Source organism: Oncorhynchus masou, chromosome 29, assembly GCF_036934945.1.
Source record: "Oncorhynchus masou masou isolate Uvic2021 chromosome 29, UVic_Omas_1.1, whole genome shotgun sequence".
Lineage (NCBI taxonomy): Eukaryota > Metazoa > Chordata > Actinopteri > Salmoniformes > Salmonidae > Oncorhynchus > Oncorhynchus masou.
In genome coordinates this window covers 20,565,604-20,586,169 of record NC_088240.1, presented here as the reverse complement: position 1 = coordinate 20,586,169, position 20,566 = coordinate 20,565,604, and the positions used below count along the sequence as shown (strand labels likewise).

Below are 20,566 nucleotides of genomic sequence, written 5' to 3'. Positions count from 1 at the left end.
GGTGTGCACGTGTGCACAGACAGAGACATGTGTACAGTATATAGGTTTATTTATGTGTTTATGTGTCTTGTGGCAGAACAGGGGGTTTGATCTAGACATTTACACAAATCAGACACGGACTAGTATATCTCAGTTTTAAGGGTGTTTATTTAAACCAATAAAGAAAAGGACCAGTTCGAGACCTGACACATCCAGCAGAGGGAGCCACTGCCCTGTGATGTAAACTCCATCTGTCACCAGGCCTCGTCTGCACCAGCATCGGTACCTGGAAATCGGGCCTCACGAGAACCGAATGGGAGCACAGGGCTTCCTTCAAGCGCCTGAAGCCGCTTTGGCCTCATCTGACCACTTCATTGTTTTCGGGAGGCAGGCCCTGGTCAGATCGGTAAGGGTAGAGGTTATAGCCGCAAAGTTGGGGATAAACCCGCTATAGTATCCCGCCAGCCCCAGGAAGGACTTGACCTGTGTCTTGGTGCGGGGAATGGGCTAGTCACAAACCGCCTGGACCTTCCTCTCCTGGAGCTTGACGTTCCCACATCCAATCAAATACCCCAGGTACTCCACCTTGTACCGTTTATCCAGGCTGGGTGAGGACGTGGTGTTGAATGAGGGAGCCAATTGGGAACCAATTCAGGCCACCATAGACCTACATTTACCTAGACAAACCAAAACCTCATAGATATACAAAAAACCATAGACAAGACAAAAACACACATGCCACCCTCGTCACACCCTGACCTAACCAAAATAATAAAGAAAACAAAGATAACTAAGGTCAAGGCGTGACAGATGAGCTCCTGGATCGCTTGCTTTTGGGCCAGTTTGAGGTCCTCATTGCTCCAGTTGATATCCCGGGTTTTGTCCACAACACTGCCAAGGCTGTCCTTACGTGCCACCTCTTCAATTGATTCACGTGGTAAATCTGTTTGAGGTTTCCGTCTCCCCGGCTGCCGTACGGAGTAATTTATGGGTCCCAGCTTCTCTTTCACCTCATATGGCCAGTGCCGTATTGTCCGGAACTTACTTTCTGTGGTGGGGATTATAATGAGCACCTTGTCAGACACATGGAACTCTCGGGGCTGGGTACCCCGGCTTGGGCGCACTGGGCCTTCTCCATACGTTCCCTTACCAATGGCCATATGACTGTTATCCACTCCCTCATCGTCTATACGTGTTCCACCACACTGCGTAAGGAGGTTGGCTGGGCTTCCCACACCTCCTTGCCAAGATATAGTAGGCTGCATGGTCTCCTCCCAAAGAGGAGTTCAAAGGGGGAAAACTCAGTGGAGAATGGGGCAATTTTGCACGCCCAATTTTTCAGTTTTTGATTTGTTAAAAAAGTTTTAAATATTCAATAAATGTCATTCCACTTCATGATTGTGTCCCACTTGTTGTTGATTCTTCACAAAAAAATACAGCTTTATATCTTTATGTTTGAAGCCTGAAATGTGGCAAAAGGTCGCAAAGTTCAAGGGGGCCGAATACTTTCGCAAGGCACTGTATAGTTAGAAAGATACACTGCTTCTTAATGCAATCGCTTTGTCACATTTCTTTTTAACTTTACAGAAATCGTTTACTATTCAATAATCTGAGACGGCGCTCAGACATAAGCAATATTTCTCCGCTATGTTGGAGTCAACAGAAACACAAAATACAACATAAATATTCCCTTACCTTTGATGGTCTTCAATCAGAATGTAGTGGAAGGAGTCATACTTACCCAAAACATCGTTTGGTTTCAAGTCGTGTGTCTTTGTATTAGCAAATGCGACAAGTTCCAGCTGAAATGCATCCAAAATGACTTCTGGTCCCGAGGGGTTGCGCATCAAACTTAAAAATTACATATTATATGTCGACTAAACTGGTCAAACTAAGTGCAGAATCAAGCTTTAGGATGTTATTAACGTACAAAACAATTGGCGATTCAACCGGACAAAAGCAATTCCTCTCAGACAATCTGGAACGGAGGAATGACTGTGTACAATTCGCGCCAGAACGCTGTCACGCCTTGGTCTTAGTATTTTGTGTTTTAATTAATTAGTTAGTCAGGCCAGGGTGTGACATGGGTTTATGTTATTGTGTTGTCGTATTGGGGTTTTTGTAGGCATTGGGATTGTGGTTGATTAGGGGTGTGTTTAGTTTAGGTTTGGCTGCCTGAGGCGGTTCTCAATCAGAGTCAGGTGATTCTTGTTGTCTCTGATGGGGAACCGTATTTAGGTAGCCTGGGTTTCACTGTGTATTTCGTGGGTGATTGTTCCTGTCTCTGTGTAGTTTCACCAGATAGGCTGTAATTAGGTTTCACGTTCCGTTTTGTTGTTATTTATTTATATCAGTTATTTCATGTACCGCGATTCATTCATTAAAAACATGAGTAACCAACACGCTGCATTTCGGTCCGACTCCATTACAAACGCCATTACAAACGCGCATCTATTTTCTCGCGACACCCAGTATTTTGCCTGCCAAAGGGTCAAAGCTCGCGGGATTTGCACAATTAAACGCTCTACTGATAGAAGACATCTCGCGGAAGACATAGAAACTGTTCCCAGATCCATAGCTGGTTGGGAAGGGTGGGGGCGATGACGTCAAAGTTGGCCCAACTTTCCTGATGAGAAAACTAGTTTGGGAGATTGGCTGCCCTGTGAGTTCTACTATACATACATACATAATTCAAACGGTTTTAGAAGCTTTAGAGTGTTTTCTATTCAATAATAATTATTAAATGCATATATTAGCAATTTTGGACAGATTTCTTTTCAGTTTACAATGGGCACGCAATTCAGCCAAAGGGGGCAGTATTGTCCCGAGCCTTAACAGGTTTAAACTATAATGCCAAACTTTTTTCAAAATTTGCTCCATAATATCGACAGAAACACAGCAAACGTTGTTTAGGATCCATCCTCAAGGTGTTTTTAACATATGTATTCGATAATATATCCGTGGAGGCAGTTGGTTTCTCATAAGAAACGATTGGAAAAATGGCTACCTCAGTATTTTACGCAAGGTTTTCTCCCGGAGACACCATACGTCCACTCACCCTATATGGTCTCTTACAGCCATTCTCCAATGGAAATGCCTAAAAAGACGTCACAATGCTGCAGACATCTTGGGGAAAACGTGGAAAACGTAAGCTGACTCCTAGCTTCTTCACAGCCATATAAGGAGTCATTGGCATGAGGCGGTTTCAAAAAATGCGGCACTTCCTGATTGGATTTTTATCTGGGTTTCGCCTGTAACATCAGTTCTGTGGCACTCACAGACAATATCTTTGCTGTTTTGGAAACGTCAGAGTGTTTTCTTTCCAAAGCTGTCAATTATATGCATAGTCGAGCATCTTTTTGTGACAAAATATCTTGTTTAATCTTGAAACTCCCCATCCCGGATCCGGGATCGTGACTAAAGCCTCAGGCTCATTAGCATAACGCAACGTTAACGATTTCTGAAAATCGCAAATAAAATTAAAATAATGCGTTTGCTCTCAAGCTTAGCCTTTTCTTAACAACACTGTCATCTCAGATTTTCAAAATATGCTTTTGAACCATAGAAATTGACTAATTTGTGTAAGAGTATGCAAAGCTAGCATAGCATTTTGTGTAGCATGTAGCACGCAACATTTTCATAAAAGCCAGATAACCAAATAAATAAAATCATTAACTTTGAAGAGCTTCGGATGTTTTCAATGAGGAGACTCTCAGTTACATAGCAAATGTGCAGTTTTTCAAAAAAATATTATTTGTGTAGGACAAATCGCTCCGTTTTGTTCACGTTTGGCTATGAAAAAACCCTGTATACAGTTATAGCCTGAAGCTCATTAGCATAATGTAACGTTAACGATTTCTGAAAATCGCAAATAAAATGAAAATAATGCATCTGCTCTCAAGCTTAGCCTTTTCTTAACAACACTGTCATCTCAGATTTTCAAAATATGCTTTTGAACCATAGAAATTGACTAATTTGTGTAAGAGTATGCAAAGCTAGCAATGCATTTTGAATAACATGTAGCACGCAACATTTTCACAAAAACCAGATAACCAAATAAATAAAATCATTTACCTTTGAAGAGCTTCTGATGTTTTCAATGAGGAGACTCTCAGTTACACACCAAATGCGCAGTGTTTCCTGAAAGCGTCTGTGTGTAGGAGAAATCGTTCCGTTTTCTACATTGCGCCTGGCTACTGAAACGAACCGAAAATGCAGTCACCTACAACGTAAAACTTTTTCCGGATTAACTACATAATATCGACCGAAACATGGCAAACGTTGTTTGGAATCAGTCCTCAAGGTGTTTTTTCACATATCTCTTCATTGACATGCAGTTCGTGGAAGCTTGCTTTACTCTCTGTATTGTTTGGAAAAATACTGGCAGGTGACTTTTGCGCACCAATTTCGGCGCAGGACACCGGGCGGACACGTGGTAAATGTGGTCTCTTATGGTCAATCTTCCAATGATCTGCCTACAAATACGTCACAATGCTGCAGACACCTTGGGGAAACGACAGAAAGGGCAGACTCATTCCTCTTGCGTTCACAGCCATATAAGGAGATCATGACAAACAGAGCCTCAAAAATCCTTGTCATTTCCTGGATGCCATCTCATCTTGGTTTTGCCTGAAGCTCACGTTAAAGGGCACGCACAGAGAAGATCTTTGTATTTCTGGACACGTCAGAGTGTTTTCTTTCGAACAGTAGCAATTATATGCATAGTCGAGCATCTTTTTGTGACAAAATATCTTGTTTAAAACGGGAACGTTTTTCATCCAAAAATGAAATTGCGCCCCTAGAGTTCCAAGAAGTTAAAACGGGAACGTTTTTCATCCAAAAATTAAAATAGCGCCCCCTATATCCAAGAAGTTAAAGACCTGGAGAATAAACCCTCCTCCTCACAGCTGCCCATGTTCCTTAATGTTGATGATGTGGTTGTTACTGAAAGAAGCACATAGCTGAGCTCTGTGATCACCACTTCAAAAGTCAGGATTCCTATTTGACTCAGCCATGCCTCCCTGTCCGTCCAACATTTCCTCATCTCTCACCCCTTCTAATGCGACTATCCCCGATGCTTCTACCTCTTTTCCCCCTGCCTCTCTACAAAGTTTCTCCCTGCAGGCAGTCACTGAGTCCGAGGTAATAAACGAGCTACGTAAACTTGACCCCAAAACTAGACCCTTTCTTCTTTAAGGTTGCTGCTCCTATCATCGCTAAGCCTATCTCCAACCTTTTTAACCTGTCTCACCTGTCTGGGGAGGTTCCCATTGCTTGGAAGGCAGCCACAGTTCATCCTTTATTTAAAGGGGGAGATCAAACTGATCTTAACTGTTTTAGGCCTATTTCTATTTTGCCTTATTTATCAAAAGTGTTGGAAAAACCTGTCAATAATCAACTGACTGGCTTTCTCGATGTCTATAGTATTTGCTCTGGTATGCAATCTGGTTTCAGCTCAGGTTATGGATGTGTCACTGCAACCTTAAAAGTCCTCAATGATATCACCATTGCCCTTGATTCTAAGCAAGACGGTGTTGCTATTTTTATATACTTGGCCAAAGCTTTTGATACACTAGACCATTTCATTCTTGTGGGAGTACTGGTGTCTCTGAGGCGTCTTTGGCCTGGTTTGCTAACTACCTCTCTCAAAGAGTTCAGTGTATAAAGTCAGAAAATTTGCTGTCTCAGCCACTGCCTGTCACCAAGGGAGTACCCCAAGGATCAATCCTAGGCCCCACACTCTTCTCAATTTACATCAACAACATAGCTCAGGCAGTAGGAAGCTCTCTCATCCATTTATATGCTGATGATACAGTCTTATACTCCTCCCCGGATTTTGTGTTAAATGCTCTTCAACAAAGCTTTCTTAGTGTCCAACAAACTTTATCTACCCATATCCTTGTTCTGAACACCACCAAAACAAAGGTCATGTGGTTTGGTAAGAAGAATGCCCCTCTTCCCACAGGTGTTATTACTACCTCTGAGGATTTAGGCTTATACAAGTACTTGGGAGTATGGCTAGACGGTGCACTGTCCTTCTCTCAGCACATATCAAAGCTGCAGGCTAAAGTTAAATCTAGACTTGGTTTCCTCTATCTTAATCGCTCCTCTTTCACCCCAGCTGCCAAACTAACCCTGATTCAGATGACCATCCTACCCATGCTAGATTACAGAGACATAATTTATAGATCGCAGGTAAGGGTGCTTTCGAGCGGCTAGATGTTCTTTACCATTCGGCCATCAGATTTGTCACCAATGCCCCTTATAGGACACATCACTGCACTCTATACTCCTCTGTAAACTGGTCATCTCTGTATACCCGTCACAAGATCCACTGGTTGATGCTTATTTATAAATCCCTCTTAGGCCTCACTTCCCCTATCTGAGATATCTACTGCAACCCTCATCCTCCACATACAACACCCGTTCTGCCAGTCACATTCTGTTAAAGATCCCCAAAGTACACACACATCCCTGGGTCGCTCCTCTTTTCAGTTCGCTGTAGCTAGCGACTGGAAAGAGCTGCAACAAACACTCAAACTGGACAGTTTTATCTCAATCTCTTCATTCAAAGACTCAATCATGGAACTCTTACTGACAGTTGTGGCTGCTTTGTGTGATGTATTGTTGTCTCTACCTTCTTGCCCTTTGTGCTGTTGTCTGTGCCCAATAATATTTGTACCATGTTTTGTGCCGCTACCTTGTTGTGTTGCTACCATGTTGTCGTTATGTTATGTTGTGTTGCTGTCATGTGTTGCTGCCTTGCTATGTTGTTGTCTTAGGTTTCTCTTTCTGTAGTGTTGTGTTGTCTCTCTTGTCATGATGTGTGTTTTGTCCTATATTCATATTGGATTTATTGTTTTATTTTTATCCCAGGCCCACGTCTCCGCAGGAGGCCTTTTTTCCTTTTGGTAAGCCGTCATTGTAAATAAGAATTTGTTCTTAACTGACTTGCCAACTTAAATAAAGGTTAAATAAATACATTTAAAATCCTGGCCAGTGGAACCGTGCGGCGATCCGTTCCCAGGTTTTCTCCATTCCCAGGTGGGCCCCCAACAAATAAGTGTGGACCAGCTGAAGAACAGTTCCGACGTACTGGTTGGTCAGCAACAACACTTTTTGAAGTTCCCCCTGTTCGTGCAACACCTGATACAACAGCTGGCCATCCACCACTATCACCTGGGCTGCGGCGGCTTTCAAGTTTGGATCCTCCCACTGGGTGGTCCCAAACTGTACACTCAGGGGTCTCAGGGCAGGTATCTCTGCGGGTCCCTCTAAATTGAGGAGGGGGGCATGGGTTCCTCCTCCGGTTGTTCACCAGGTTGGTTCCAGCGCCCCCTTGGATCCTCGACTGCTGGTCCGAAGACCCGGGGCTGGCAACCACTTGCTTCGGGGTCGCACAGGTGGCAGTCCGACGGTGCTCTCGTCGGTCGCCGGCTTGTACTCTTTTTCCAAGCTCGTGCCTCCACAGTTCCGTGAACAGAGGACAATCTCGTCCCACAAGGAGGGGTACTGGACAATTCAGGTACGACACCTACCACCATCTGGCAGCTCCCTTGTGGAATCACGGTGGTGGCCTGCCGGTCGAATACCGCTTGGTGTTGCCGTGGACACAGGAGACGGACATCTCCTCACCATGGTTGGTAGGCTGGGCAAGCAGGCGTGCTTCTACGAGCGTTACCACACTCCAGGAATTGAACAGAGCGTGGGTGTCGTGACTGTTGACTTTCCCCGGGACCATGGGTGCTGGTGGTTTCGCTGTGGGCCCAACAGGATGTGACGTGGTTTACTGCATGGCCCGTCCCGTCTCCGGGGCATGCTGATGGCTACAACTCCTCTCGACCCTGGCAATTCGAGAGTGGAAAGCTGTCATCAAGTTAAAGGGTGGTTACTGTGAAGAATCTCAAATGTTTGGGATACTACATGATTCCATAAGTGTTATTTCAAAGTTTTGATGTCTTCACCATTATTCAACAATGTAGAAAATATATACAGTATATAATGTAGGAAGGTTGAGAATTCGACCATGACTATTAAGTAATGTACTGTATGTGCTCAGAAATATGTGATTCAGTGTGTGTGTGTGTGTGTGCTAGTATATTAAACTGTTTGTGTCCCTCTTGTGTTTCCTGCAGGTCGTCCACACACTTCAAGCTGAAGGCTCAGGTGCGTATGTGTGAGATGTGGACAGCAGGCTGTATGGAGGATGTGTGTGAAGGCACCACCAGTCCAGAAAGGAGCTTCGTCATGGGCTGGCCCACTTTCAACTGTGTCGCCACATTCAGGTACACACACACACACACACACACACACACACACACACACACACACACACACACACACACACACACACACACACACACACACAGACACAGACACAGACACAGACACAGACACAGACACAGACACACACACACACACACACACACACACACACACACACACTATGTATGAAAGCAGACTGGTTAGTGTATTATTACAGTATACTCTGTACTTATAGTGAGAAAGTCCCTTTAATAATTCCTAATTGAGTATGCACAGCACAGTACAGTACAGGACTTGTTTTACTGTGTCTCAGAACAAGTAACAACCACTAGAACAGTAAATTCTTAACACTCCACCACACCACAACCTGGGTCATATTCCTAATCGTAATCCCCCCTTACTCTGACCACAGAGAGCCAGGGATTTGAAAATATCCCACATGTAACGGATGTGAAACGGCTAGCTTAGTCAGCGGTGTGCGCTAAATAGCGTTTCAATTGGTGACGTCACTTGCTCTGAGACCTTAAAGTAGTAGTTCCCCTTGCTCTGCAAGGGCCACGGCTTTTGTGGAGTGATGGGTAACGATGCTTCGAGGGTGACTGTTGTTGTTGTGTGCAGAAGGTCCCTGGTTCGCGCCCGTGTATGGGCGAGGGGGCGGTTTAAAATTATACTGTTACATTGATGCTGTTGACCCGGATCACTGGTTGCTGCGGAAAAGGAGGAGGTCAAAAGGGGGGTGAGTGTAACGGATGTGAAACGGCTAGCTTAGTTAGCGGTGTGCGCTAAATAGCGTTTCAATCGGTGACGTCACTTGCTCTGAGACCTTGAAGTAGTAGTTCCCCTTGCTCTGCAAGGGCCGCGGCTTTTGTGGAGCGATGGGTAACGATGCTTCGTGGGTGTCAGTTGTTGATGTGTGCAGAGGGTCCCTGGTTCGCCCGAGGGGACGGTTTAAAATTATACTGTTACACACACACACACACACACTATATGCCTTGACACCAGGAATTCATAGGAACTATGCAGTTTTACAGGGACTCATTATGTAAGAGAAGATGAGAAAAATAAGATGGTTATCCGACTTCATTTCCCCTTCTGTCTCCTCTGTCTGCAGTTCTGTGGAGCACAAGGAGAAGTGGCTTTCTCTCATCAAAAGGTAACCAAAATTGACGGGAGACAATATTTTCATAACTTACTCTGACAGTAATATTCTATGGCTTGACTTCAGTATTGAATAGACACTATGCTTGTGTGAAATAAAGTGTTATTTTCTAATTCTGACTTCCTTCATTCCTCCAGTCGAATAAATGAAGAGAAAGAGAAGGATGACCCCAAGACCATTCCTTTGAAAATATTTGCAAAGGACATTGGGAATTGTGCTTATGTAAGTTTACGAATGCGGTGGTGCAGGTCTGTGTGTGTGGGGGGGTTCTTTCATGGTTGTGTGTGTGCTTGTGTTAATTTATTTAATGTTTTTGTGCTTTTCCCCAGGCTAAGACTCTAGCTGTCAGTAATTCCGACAGCACCACTGATGTAATCCGAATGGCACTACAACTGTTTGGCATTTCGGTAAGTGTGTGCGCTTGTTTCTGAGTGTGTGTGAGTGAGTGAGTATGTTTTGGAAGTGTGTTCTTTGGTGCCATTCTTTCTTTCTCTCTCTCTCTCTCTCTCTCTCTAGGGCTGTGTGAAAGACCACCAGTTGTGGATGAGCTCCTATAAGGATGACTCCCCCTATCCTCTGATTGGTGAGTTTACCTCCATTACCCAACCCTACTTAGCTCTTTTACATCCAGCATACACCTTAATCAGTGGTCAGGGGCAACTTCTACCTCCTCCAACTCTTTACTCCGCGGTCAAAAGTTGCTCTGCTGTGGTATTCTTCCTTCCGTTAATGACGAGGTAGGTAAAAGACTAGCTGAATACTGTAAACCTGGTCTGGTCACATCTCAGGACAGACTCACGTCCCCTGACGTCTAACCTCCTGACCCTCTCCTCTCTAACCCTTCAGGGCACGAGTTTCCCTTCAGTATCAAGATGAGTCACATTCGTAATGTAGGAGCAGGAGGAGATGGAGGGAAGGATGCGATTCCTCCTCTGGAGGAGGAACAGGGGACGATGCTGCTGGACCAGTGTCTCCCTCCAGACACCCAGTGCCAGTTCATCCTCAAGCCCAGCCGGGTGGACCTCAGACAGGCTCCGCTCATAGGTATGAGATCCCTTACCGACAGTGAACGGATTAACAGAAAAAAGGGTTACGATTCCTTCAAAAATGTGTCGCATCCCTTTTTTGCACTTGTTTACTTCATACCTCCTTCTTTTCCCTCATACGTCTTTCTCTCTAAAAGTACAGAGAGAGAGAGAGAGAGAGAGAGAGAGAGAGAGAGAGAGAGAGAGAGAGAGAGAGAGAGAGAGAGAGAGAGAGAGAGAGAGAGAGAGAGAGAGAGAGAGAGAGAGAGAGAGAGAGAGAGAGAGAGAGAGAGAGAGAGAGAGAGAGAGAGAGAGAGAGAGAGAGAGAGAGAGAGAGAGAGAGAGAGAGAGAGAGAGAGAGAGAGAGAGAGAGTTTTGGGATTTTTGTCTGTGCCATTTTTGTATTGGTGGACTATATTATTAAACATGCTTCTCAGACATCCCTGCTCTCCTGGGCCTGACTCCTACACCTCTCACCGAGACGCATTTTATCACAGAATCCTGCACCAAGATAATTATGGAGTTCAACACCACACGGCAGTGTTACACCGATAGGGGACCGCCATGGATCAGGTGATGGCGACGATGGAGAGATGGGAGAGAGGTGGCCTTCCCACACCGTTATCAGCCACACCCCAACCAGTACCACTACCCTCTCCTTCATTGCCTGAGCACAGTGGGATTCGACTCGCCCTCCCGAGGGAGTACGATGGGACGGCGGCCGGGTGCCAGGGCTTCTTACTCCAGATGGACCTATACCTGGCGACCGTTCGTCCAGCTCCTTCGGGGGGTGAGAGCGTGAACGCCCTCGTCTCCTGCCTCGCAGGTATAGCCCTGGAGTGGGCCAACGCGGTATGGAACGATCCTGACTTGGCGAGGGACCACTGCCCAGAATTCACCCGCCGCTTTCGGGCTGTGTTCGATCACCCACCTGAGGGTCGAGCGGCGGGTGAACGGCTGTTCCATCTGAGGCAGGAGAAGAGGAGTGCTCAGGACTTCGCTCTAGAGTTCCGGACCTTGGCCACTGGCGCGGGAAGGAACGACATGGCCTTGATCGATCACTATAGGTGTCGTTTGCGTGAGGGCGTACGTAGGGAGCTGGCCTGTAGAGACCCACCCTGTCCTTGGACCAATTGATCGACATGTCCATTCGGTTGGACAACTTGCTGGCAACCCGCGGACGTCCAGATCGGGCTCTGTCAGTTCCATCCCCCAGCTCCACCACTCCAACACCCATGGAGCTAGGAGGTGCTGCAGCGAGGGCGACCGGAGGAGGGGGCCTTTCCTGTGCCAGCTGTGGTCGCAGAGGGCACACTGCTGACCGGTGCTGAGGGGGTCCCCCCGGGAGTCGAGACGCCAGGCCGAGCACTGCCCGGACACCTCAGGTGAGTCGGCACCAGGCTCACCCAGAGCCCCCTGTTGGTCACATGTATGTATGGATTGTTTTTCCTGAATTTCCCCCTCTTTCCCGGCATAAGGCGCTAGTAGATTCAGGCGCGGCGGGGAATTTAATTGACCGCGGTTTAGCGAACAGGTTAGGGATTCCCCTTGTTCAGCTTGACAAACCCTTCCCAGTGCACGCCTTAGACAGCCGACTATTAGGGTCAGGGCTAGTCAGGGAGGCCACGGCTTCACTGGGTGTGGTTACGCAGGAGGGTCATGAGGAGAGAATTAGTCTCTTCCTCATTGATCCTCCTGTGTTTCCGGTGGTGTTGGGGATCCCCTGGTTGGCCCGTCACAACCCCAGGATTTCGTGGCAACAGAGGGCTCTACAGGGGTGGTCGGAGGAGTGCTCAGGCAGGTGTGTAGGAGTTTCCATCTGTGCTACAACGGTGGAGAGTCCAGACCAAGTCTCCACCGTGCACATTCCCTCAGAATATGCCGATTTGGCTATCGCCTTCTGTAAAAAGAAGGCGACCCAATTACCACCTCATCGACGAGGGCGCATCCGGACCCCTCTTTGGCATTCATAGTGGAGGTGGACGCATCCGAGGCTGGGGTTGGAGCCGTGCTCTCCCAGCGCTCGGGTGCGCCAACGAAGCTCTGCCCCTGTGCTTCCTTTTCTCGGAAGCTCAGCCCGGCGGAGCGAAGCTATGACGTGGGGGATCGGGAGCTGCTAGCTGTTGTCAGAGCCCTGAAGGTGTGGAGACATTGGCTTGAGGGGGCCCAACACCCTTTTCTCATCTGGACTGACCACCGCAATCTAGAGTACATTCGGGCAGCGAGGAGACTGAACCCTCGTCAGGCAAGGTGGGCCATGTTTTTCACCCGATTTAGGTTCACCATCTCCTATAGACCAGGCTCGCCGAACACTAAGGCAGACACACTATCCCGACTATATGATACGTAGGAGCAGGCCATTGATCCTGCGCCCATCCTCCCGGCTTGGTGTCTAGTGGCACCTGTGAGGTGGGAGTTGGACGCAGACATTGAGCGAGCATCGCGTGTTGAGCCTACTCCATCACAGTGTCCAGCGGGACGGGTGTATGTTCCGCTGGAGATTAGAGACAAGTTCATTTGGTGGGCTCACACGTCCCCCTCCTCTGGTCACCCGGGGATCGGTAGGACGGTGCGATGTCTTAGTGGGAAGTACTGGTGGTCCACTTTAGCCAAGGACGTGAGGGTTTGTGTCCTCCTGCTCAGTGTGTTCTCAGTGCAAGGCTCCTAGGCACCTGCCCAGATGGAAGTTACAACCCCTTCCCGTTCCACAGCGGCCTTGGTCACACCTGTCGGTTGACTTCTTGACCGATCTGCCACCATCACAGGGCAACACCACGATCCTGGTCGTTGTGGATCGGTTTTCTAAGTACTGTCGTCTCCTCCCTTTGCCCGGTCTCCCTACAGCCCTACAGACTGCGGAGGCCCTGTTTACTCACGTCTTCCGGCACTACGGGGTGCCTGAGGATATTGTTTCTGATCGGGGTCCCCAGTTCACGTCCAGGGTGTGGAAGGCGTTCATGGAACGTTTGGGGGTCTCGGTCAGCCTAACCTCTGGGTTTCACCCCGAGAGTAATGGGCAGGTGGAAAGACTGAACCAGGATGTGGGTAGGTTTCCGCGGTCGTATTGCCAGGACCGGTCAGGGGAGTGGGCGAAGTACATCCCCAGGGCAGAGATGGCCCAGAACTCACTCCGTCACTCCTCTACGAACCTGTCGCCCTTCCAATGTGTGTTGGGCTATCAGCCGGTCCTGGTACCATGGCATCAGAGCCAGACCGAGGCTCCTGTGGTGGACGATTGGGTAAGACGCTCAAAGGAAACCTGGGAGGCCGCCCACGGGTACCTTAAATGGGCCGAAGAAGGCCAGTGCCAACCGCCACCGCAGCGAGGCCCCGGTGTACACACCGGGGGACCGGGTCTGGCTCTCGACCCGAAACCTGCCCCTCCACCTGCCCCGCCGGAAGCTGGGTCCGCGGTTTGTGGGGCCATTCAAAGTCCTGAGGAGAATAAACGAGGTGTGTTATAGGTTACAGCTCCCCCCGTATTACCGTATTAACCCCTTGTTTCATGTGTCTCTCCTCAGGCCGGTGGTGGCTGGTCCGCTTCAAGAAGATGAGGTGCGGGAGGTCCCTCCGCCTCCCTGGACATCGGGGGTGGGGGGGGGGGGGCGCCTGCGTATGCAGTTCGGCCCATACTGGTCTCGAGGCGCCGGGTGGGGGTCTTCAGTACCTCATGGACTGGGAGGGGTACGGTCTGGAGGAGAGATGCTGGGTGCCGGTGGAGGACGTAGTGGATCCACCTATGCTAATGGAGTTTCCCCGCCTCCATCCGGATTGCCCTGCGCCTCGTCCTCCGGGTTGTCCTCGAGGCCGGCGTTGTCGCGCTGCGGGAGCCGCGCGCCATGGGGGGGGGGGGCCTACTGTCACGACTTATACCGACGGTAACTCCTCTCCCTGTTTGGGTGGCACTCGGCGTTCGGCGTCGCCGGCTTACTAGCCGCTACCGATCCCTTTTTCCATTTCTAGTTGTTTTGTCTGTGTTCCTTTTAACACCTTTTTTTCAATTGCGTTTATTTCTGTGTGTATATAGGGCACCTGTTACCAGCCTTAATTCGTGCAGGATTAGACTTGTGTGTCTTGCGCTTGATTGTATTTGATGTTTGGTGTTTTTCACTATTACGCACGTGTATGTAAAGTGTCAGAACTGTGTTTGTTCCTCCGAGTTTCTGAGTATTCGAAAGCGTAGTTTTGGGATTTTTGTCTGTGCCGTTTTTGTATTGGTGGACTATATTATTAAACACGCTTCTCAGACATCCCTGCTCTCCTGCGCCTGACTCCTACACCTCTCACCCGAGATGCATTTTATCACACATAAACCTCCATTTAACCACACGTCCAATATTCGCTACACCAGCCTAATTATTTCCATCTAACAAGTGTTTTACAAACATGGCGAAGGGTGTCACTGATGGATTTGTGTGTCAACTCTACTATGACACCAAATATTTTTACCCATCCATCCAGAAAATGAAAGGTTTTTATTGGCTAGGAGAGAAATATGGCATCTGTTTTGCAACAAACCCAAATGGATCCATTAAAATCCATAAAAGGATCAAAACATTGCCCATACAACCAGCCCTCTCTCTCTTTCTCTCCCCCTCGTTCCCTCTCTTTTAAATATTCCCCCTCTCCAAGATTTCTCACACTGGTATATAGTGATGCGTGATTTACAACTTTATGAACATTTAACGATGCTTGGGCTCGTTTAAGAATGTTGGAGCGGCTCTATTACAATGTTGTTTTGATTTGGATTCCAAAATGTAACTGAGTGTAAAGCTGGAGTGGAGTGTTAAAGTCAGATTTGAACGTGCAGGGTCCTGGGCAGCTAGGGGTGTTGTGCCGCTAATGTGGAAGGGCCTTTTATTGTCCACCCCCCACCCTTATAAACACAGTATAAACTGTGCTTCACACACATTTAATGTTTTTATCCAGAAAGTCCAAGTAGACAGACAAACAGGTACCCACACACGCAACGTAACTCAAATAAACACACAGACAGAGAGCTCATAGTCTGTCAAACATACAGTACCAGTCAAAAGTTTGGACACACCTACTCATTCATGGGTTTTTCTTTATTTTTTAACTATTTTCTACATTGTAGAATAATAGTGAAGACATTAAAACTATGAAATAACACATATGGAATCATGTAGTAACCAAAAAAGTGTTCAACAAATCAAACTATATTTTATATTTGAGATTCTTCAAAGTAGCCACCCTTTGCCTTGATGACAGCTTTGCACACTCTTGGCATCCTCTCAACCAGCTTCATAAGGTAGTCATTTGGAATGCATTTCAATGAACAAGTGCTCAAATAACCAAAGAGAAACAATTGTCTATCATTACTTTAAGACATGAGAATAAGTTCATTAGAGTTACCAGCCTCAGCAATTGCAGCCCAAATAAATGCTTCACAGAGTTCAAGAAACAGACACATCTCAACATCAATTGTTCTGCAAAGAAACCACTACTGAAGGACACAAATAATAAGTAGAGACTTGCTTGGGCCAAGAAACACGAGCAATGGACATTATTTTGGTTTTATTTTTGGTTACTATATGATTCCGTATGTGTTATTTCATAGTTTTGATCACTTCAATATTACTCTGCAATGTAGAAAATAGTAACAATAAAGAAAAACCCTTCAATGAGTAGGTGTGTCTAAACTTTTGACTGGTACTGTACATAGACACACACGGTATGTAACATACAGTGGCAAGAAAAAGTATGTGAACCCTTTGGAAATACATGGATTTCTGCATAAACTGGTCATCACATTTGATCTGACCTTCATCTAGGTCACAACATTAGACAAACACAGTCTGCTTAAACTAGTAACACACAAACAATTATACATTTTCATGTATTTATTGAACACACTGTAAACATTCACAGTGCAGGGTGGGAAAAGTATGTGAACCCTTGGATTTAATAACTGGTTGACCCTTCTTTGGCAACAATAACCTCAACCAAACGTTTTCTGTAGTTGCGGATCAGACCTGCACAACGGTCAGGAGGAATTTTGGACCATTCCTCTTTACAAAACTGTTTCAGTTCAGCAATATTCTTGGGATGTCTGGTGTAAACTGTTCTCTTGAGGTCATGTCACAGCATCTCAATCGGGTTGAGGTCAGGACTCTGACTGGGCCACTACAGAAGGTGTATTTTCTTCTGTTGAAGCCATTCTGTTCTTGATTTACTTCTGTGTTTTGGGTCGTTGTCCTGTTGCATCACCCAACTTCTGTTGAGCTTCAATTCGCGGACAAATTGCATTCTCCTGCAAAATGTCTTGATGATCTTGTCAGGATTTGGCCAGGGTTGTTCCGGTTTTTGGTCACTAGATGCCCCCATTGTGCTTTTTGACCTTTTGCTTTCCCTTGATCCCCATTATTATTTGCACCTGTGCCTCGTTTCCCCTGATTGTATTTAAACCCTTAGTTTCCCTCAGTTCTTTGCTCTGTGTTTGTATGTTAGCACCCAGCCCTAGTATTCTGTGTACTCTTGTTGATCCCGGTGGACGCTCTTGTGGAATTCTGTTTTTTGTTCTTGTTTATTTATTTTTGAGTATCTTTTGAGGCTTTTTATGCTTTACCTACCACCTTGTGGATTTACCTTTTGTCTTGGAGGATTACCTTGTGGATTACCTTGTTCTTGTGGAATTCCTTTTGAGGTTGTGGAGTTACATGTTTTCCTGAAGGACTTCACTTTTTACTTTATTAAATACACCGTCTCAAGTACTGCTGTGTCTGCCTCATCTTCTGGGTTCTGCTGACTATTCGTGGCTCAGTTGGTTAAGTGACTGTTTCTCACTCCGGAGACCCGGGTTCGTAACCGGGTCCTGACAGATCTTGGGAATTCATTTTTCTGTCGAAGATAGAAAGCTGTCCAGGCCCAGAGGCAGCAAAGCCGCCCCAAACCATGATGCTCCGTCCACCGTACTTTACAGTTGGGATGAGGTTTTGATGTTGGTGTGCTGTGCCTTTTTTTCTACATTGTTCCTTCTAAACAACTCAACTGAAGTTTCATCTGTCCACATAATATTTTGCCAGTAGTACTGTGGAACATACAGGTGCACTTTTGCATACTTCAGACGTGCAGCAATGCTTTTTTTTGGACATCAAGGGCTTCTTTGTGGTGTCCTCCCATGAACAACATTTTTGTTTCGTGTTTTACGTATCGTAGACTCGTCAACAGAGATGTTAGCATGTTCCAGAGAAGTCTTTAGCTGATACTAGCTGATTCTTCTTAACCTCATTGAGCATCCTGCATTCTGCGCTGTGCTCGTGCAGTCATCTTTGCAGGACTGTCACTCCTAGGGATAGTAGCAACAGTGCTGAACTCAATTTATAGACAATTTGTCTTACCATGGACAGATGAACATCAAGGCTTTTAGAGATACCTGTGTAACCCTTTCCAGCTTTATGCAAGTCTTCTGAGTTATTCTGAGATCTCTTTTGTTTGAGGCATGGATCACATCAGGCAATGCTTCTTGTGAATAGCAAACTGAAATTTTGTGAGTGTTTTTTATAGGGCAAGGCAGCTGTAACCAATTTTTCCAATCTCGTCTCATTGATTGGACTCCATGTTAGCTGAGTCCTGACTCCAATTCATTAGCCTAGGGGTTCACATACTTTGTCCGACCTACACCGTGAATATTTAAGTGATGTATTCAATATAGACAAGAAAAATACAATAATTTTTGTGTTATTAGTTTATGCACATAATGTTTGTCTATTGTTGTGACTTAGATGAAGATCAGATCAAGTTTGATGACCAATTTATGCAGAAATCCAAATAATTCCAAAGGGTTCACAATACTTATTTCATACTTTTTTACATATTCATTTCCTTTGGAAATAATTCCAAAGGACTCACAAGTACTTAACATGATATACCAAGTCTCAGAAATATGGTTTCACTAAGCACACAAAACACTTTTTCTTTCTCTGTCTCTCTCTAGCTCTCTCTCTCTCTCCAGACAGACTGCCCCATCTCCACCCCATTAGACTCAGACCCCTCTCTAGTCACGTCTCTTTCTGAATCAATGCCTCCTTCTCTCTCTCTCTCTCTCTCCCCCCTTCCTCTGCTCTCTCCAAACACCATTAAGTCTTCATCTCTCTCCCCCTCTCTCTCCCTCTCATTGTGTTTTATTGAGCAGTAGGCCCTACTTCATAATATAATAATGTCCTCTCTCCCTCTCTCTCCCTATAGAGCCAGGTCAGAAGTCTGTTAAGAGGAAGAGGTTGTTGATAAACTGGGCCTTCTGGAGGGGGTCCAGTAGCCAACTGGACGGTGTCCCCCTGTCCCCCACCTCCCTGTCCCCCACCCCGGGACGCCTGTTCGGACGGTCTCTCAGTTCCGTCTGCCGCCCTGACCACACCCTGCCCAAACCTGTCATGGATATGCTGGTGTTTCTGTACCAGGAGGGTCCCTACACCAGGGGTATATTCCGTCGCTCTGCAGGGGCCAAAGCCTGCAGAGAGCTGAGAGACAGACTGGACAATGGGACAGAGGACACACACACACTCACACACGAGTCTGTGTTCGTCACCGCTGCAGTTTTCAAGGTAGGACAGAATGCAAGCAAGCACACACACACACCAGGGTCCTTTTGTATTAATCAGAGTTTAAAGGGTTTAGCCAGGCTTGTCAGATCAGATAAAATGGGACATGAGAGAGAGGAGGTTTGAAGGATCTGTTTCATCCTGCTTCAACACATTAGAATAATTCACAGCACAGAGCTAATACAGCTGTAGACACACGTTCACCACCATATCCAGTGTGTGTGTGTGTGTGTGAAATCATAGAAAGTCTTAGACAGACAGAAAGTAGTGAAGTGATTGGAGTGGAAGACAAAGGTTAGGTAGAAAAACACACTCAATTCAAAGCACATGTTGGAAGGCTTTACTGGAAACCTGTAGCTGTAGTTGATCAGACAGAACAGGACACACACACAGAACACGTGCTGCTGTTCAGTTAGGCATATTACTATATTACTATACCCAATCCTAGCCAACAAACTGAAAACAACTGAGCTGACAAACAAACAATGTTGAGTGTAAAAGGATAGATTGCTTCAGTAAAACACACCTGGCTGTGCCATCTTTCAACTACTCTAAAATATTACTGCATAATAGTTGAGTTGCACAGATTCTTTCATAGCATTCTGTTCTACTTTATGTGCCATATTTTTAGGATTCATATAATCTCTACAGAAAAGAAGCATACAGTTGAAGTCGGAAGTTTACATACATCTTAGGCCAATACATTTAAACTCAGTTCTTCACAATTCCTTACATTTAATCCAAGTAAAAATGACCTGTCTTAGGTCAGTTAGGATCACCACTTTATTTTAAGAATGTGAAATGTCAGAATAATAGTAGAGAGAATGATTTATTTCATCTTTTATTTCTTTCATCACATTCCCAGTGGGTCAGAAGTTTACATACACTCAATTAGTATTTGATTGGCATTGCCTTTACATTGTTTAACTTGGGTCAAACATTTCGGGTAGCCTTCCACAAGCTTACCACAATAAGTTGGGTGAATTTTGGCCCATTCCTCCTGACAGAGCTGGTGCAACTGAGTCAGGTTTGTAGGCCTCCTTGCACACACACACTTTTTCAGTTCTGCCCACAAATTTTCTATAAGATTGAGGTCAGGGCTTTGTGATGGCCACTCCAATACCTTGACTTTGTTGTCCTTAAGCCATTTTGCCACAACTTTGGAAGTATGCTTGAGGTCATTGTCCATTTGGAAGACCCATTTGCGACCAAGCTTTAACTTCCTGACTGATGTCTTGAGATGTTGCTTCAATATATTCACATACGTTTTTAAGGGGTGTTCTAACCTAAATTGTGTCCCTGTGGTTGTGTCCCCCAACAGGACTTCCTGCGGAACGTTCCAGGCAGTCTGCTTTGTGTGGATCTGTATGAGCAGTGGGTTGGAGTGATGGAGAGAGAGGAGGAAGAGGAGAAATGGCTAGCCATCCATAGGTACTGACACTCCCCGTAACACACCTTCACAAACACATAGGAAAAACAAGGATCACCCTCATCATTCTCTGCCCACTATTTAAATCTTTGTCTGACACATCCAGTCTTACCAGATGTTGTCAATGTTGTGTTTTCATCACTGATAT

General features: G+C 46.1%; 1 protein-coding gene across 4 annotated transcripts in view; it reads left to right on the top strand.

The window, feature by feature from the left end:
- The window catches only part of arhgap20 (Rho GTPase activating protein 20), a 61,473-nt gene that overhangs the window by 25,863 nt on the left and 15,044 nt on the right, over positions 1 to 20,566 (top strand). For all 4 annotated transcript variants that reach the window (XM_064944226.1, XM_064944225.1, XM_064944228.1 and 1 more), the window contains 8 exons: positions 8,115 to 8,264; positions 9,356 to 9,397; positions 9,541 to 9,625; positions 9,733 to 9,810; positions 9,920 to 9,986; positions 10,250 to 10,447; positions 18,637 to 18,992; positions 20,311 to 20,420. In XM_064944226.1, coding sequence (XP_064800298.1) covers positions 8,115 to 8,264; positions 9,356 to 9,397; positions 9,541 to 9,625; positions 9,733 to 9,810; positions 9,920 to 9,986; positions 10,250 to 10,447; positions 18,637 to 18,992; positions 20,311 to 20,420 — 1,086 coding nt within the window. The remainder of the gene's footprint in view (positions 1 to 8,114; positions 8,265 to 9,355; positions 9,398 to 9,540; positions 9,626 to 9,732; positions 9,811 to 9,919; positions 9,987 to 10,249; positions 10,448 to 18,636; positions 18,993 to 20,310; positions 20,421 to 20,566) is intronic.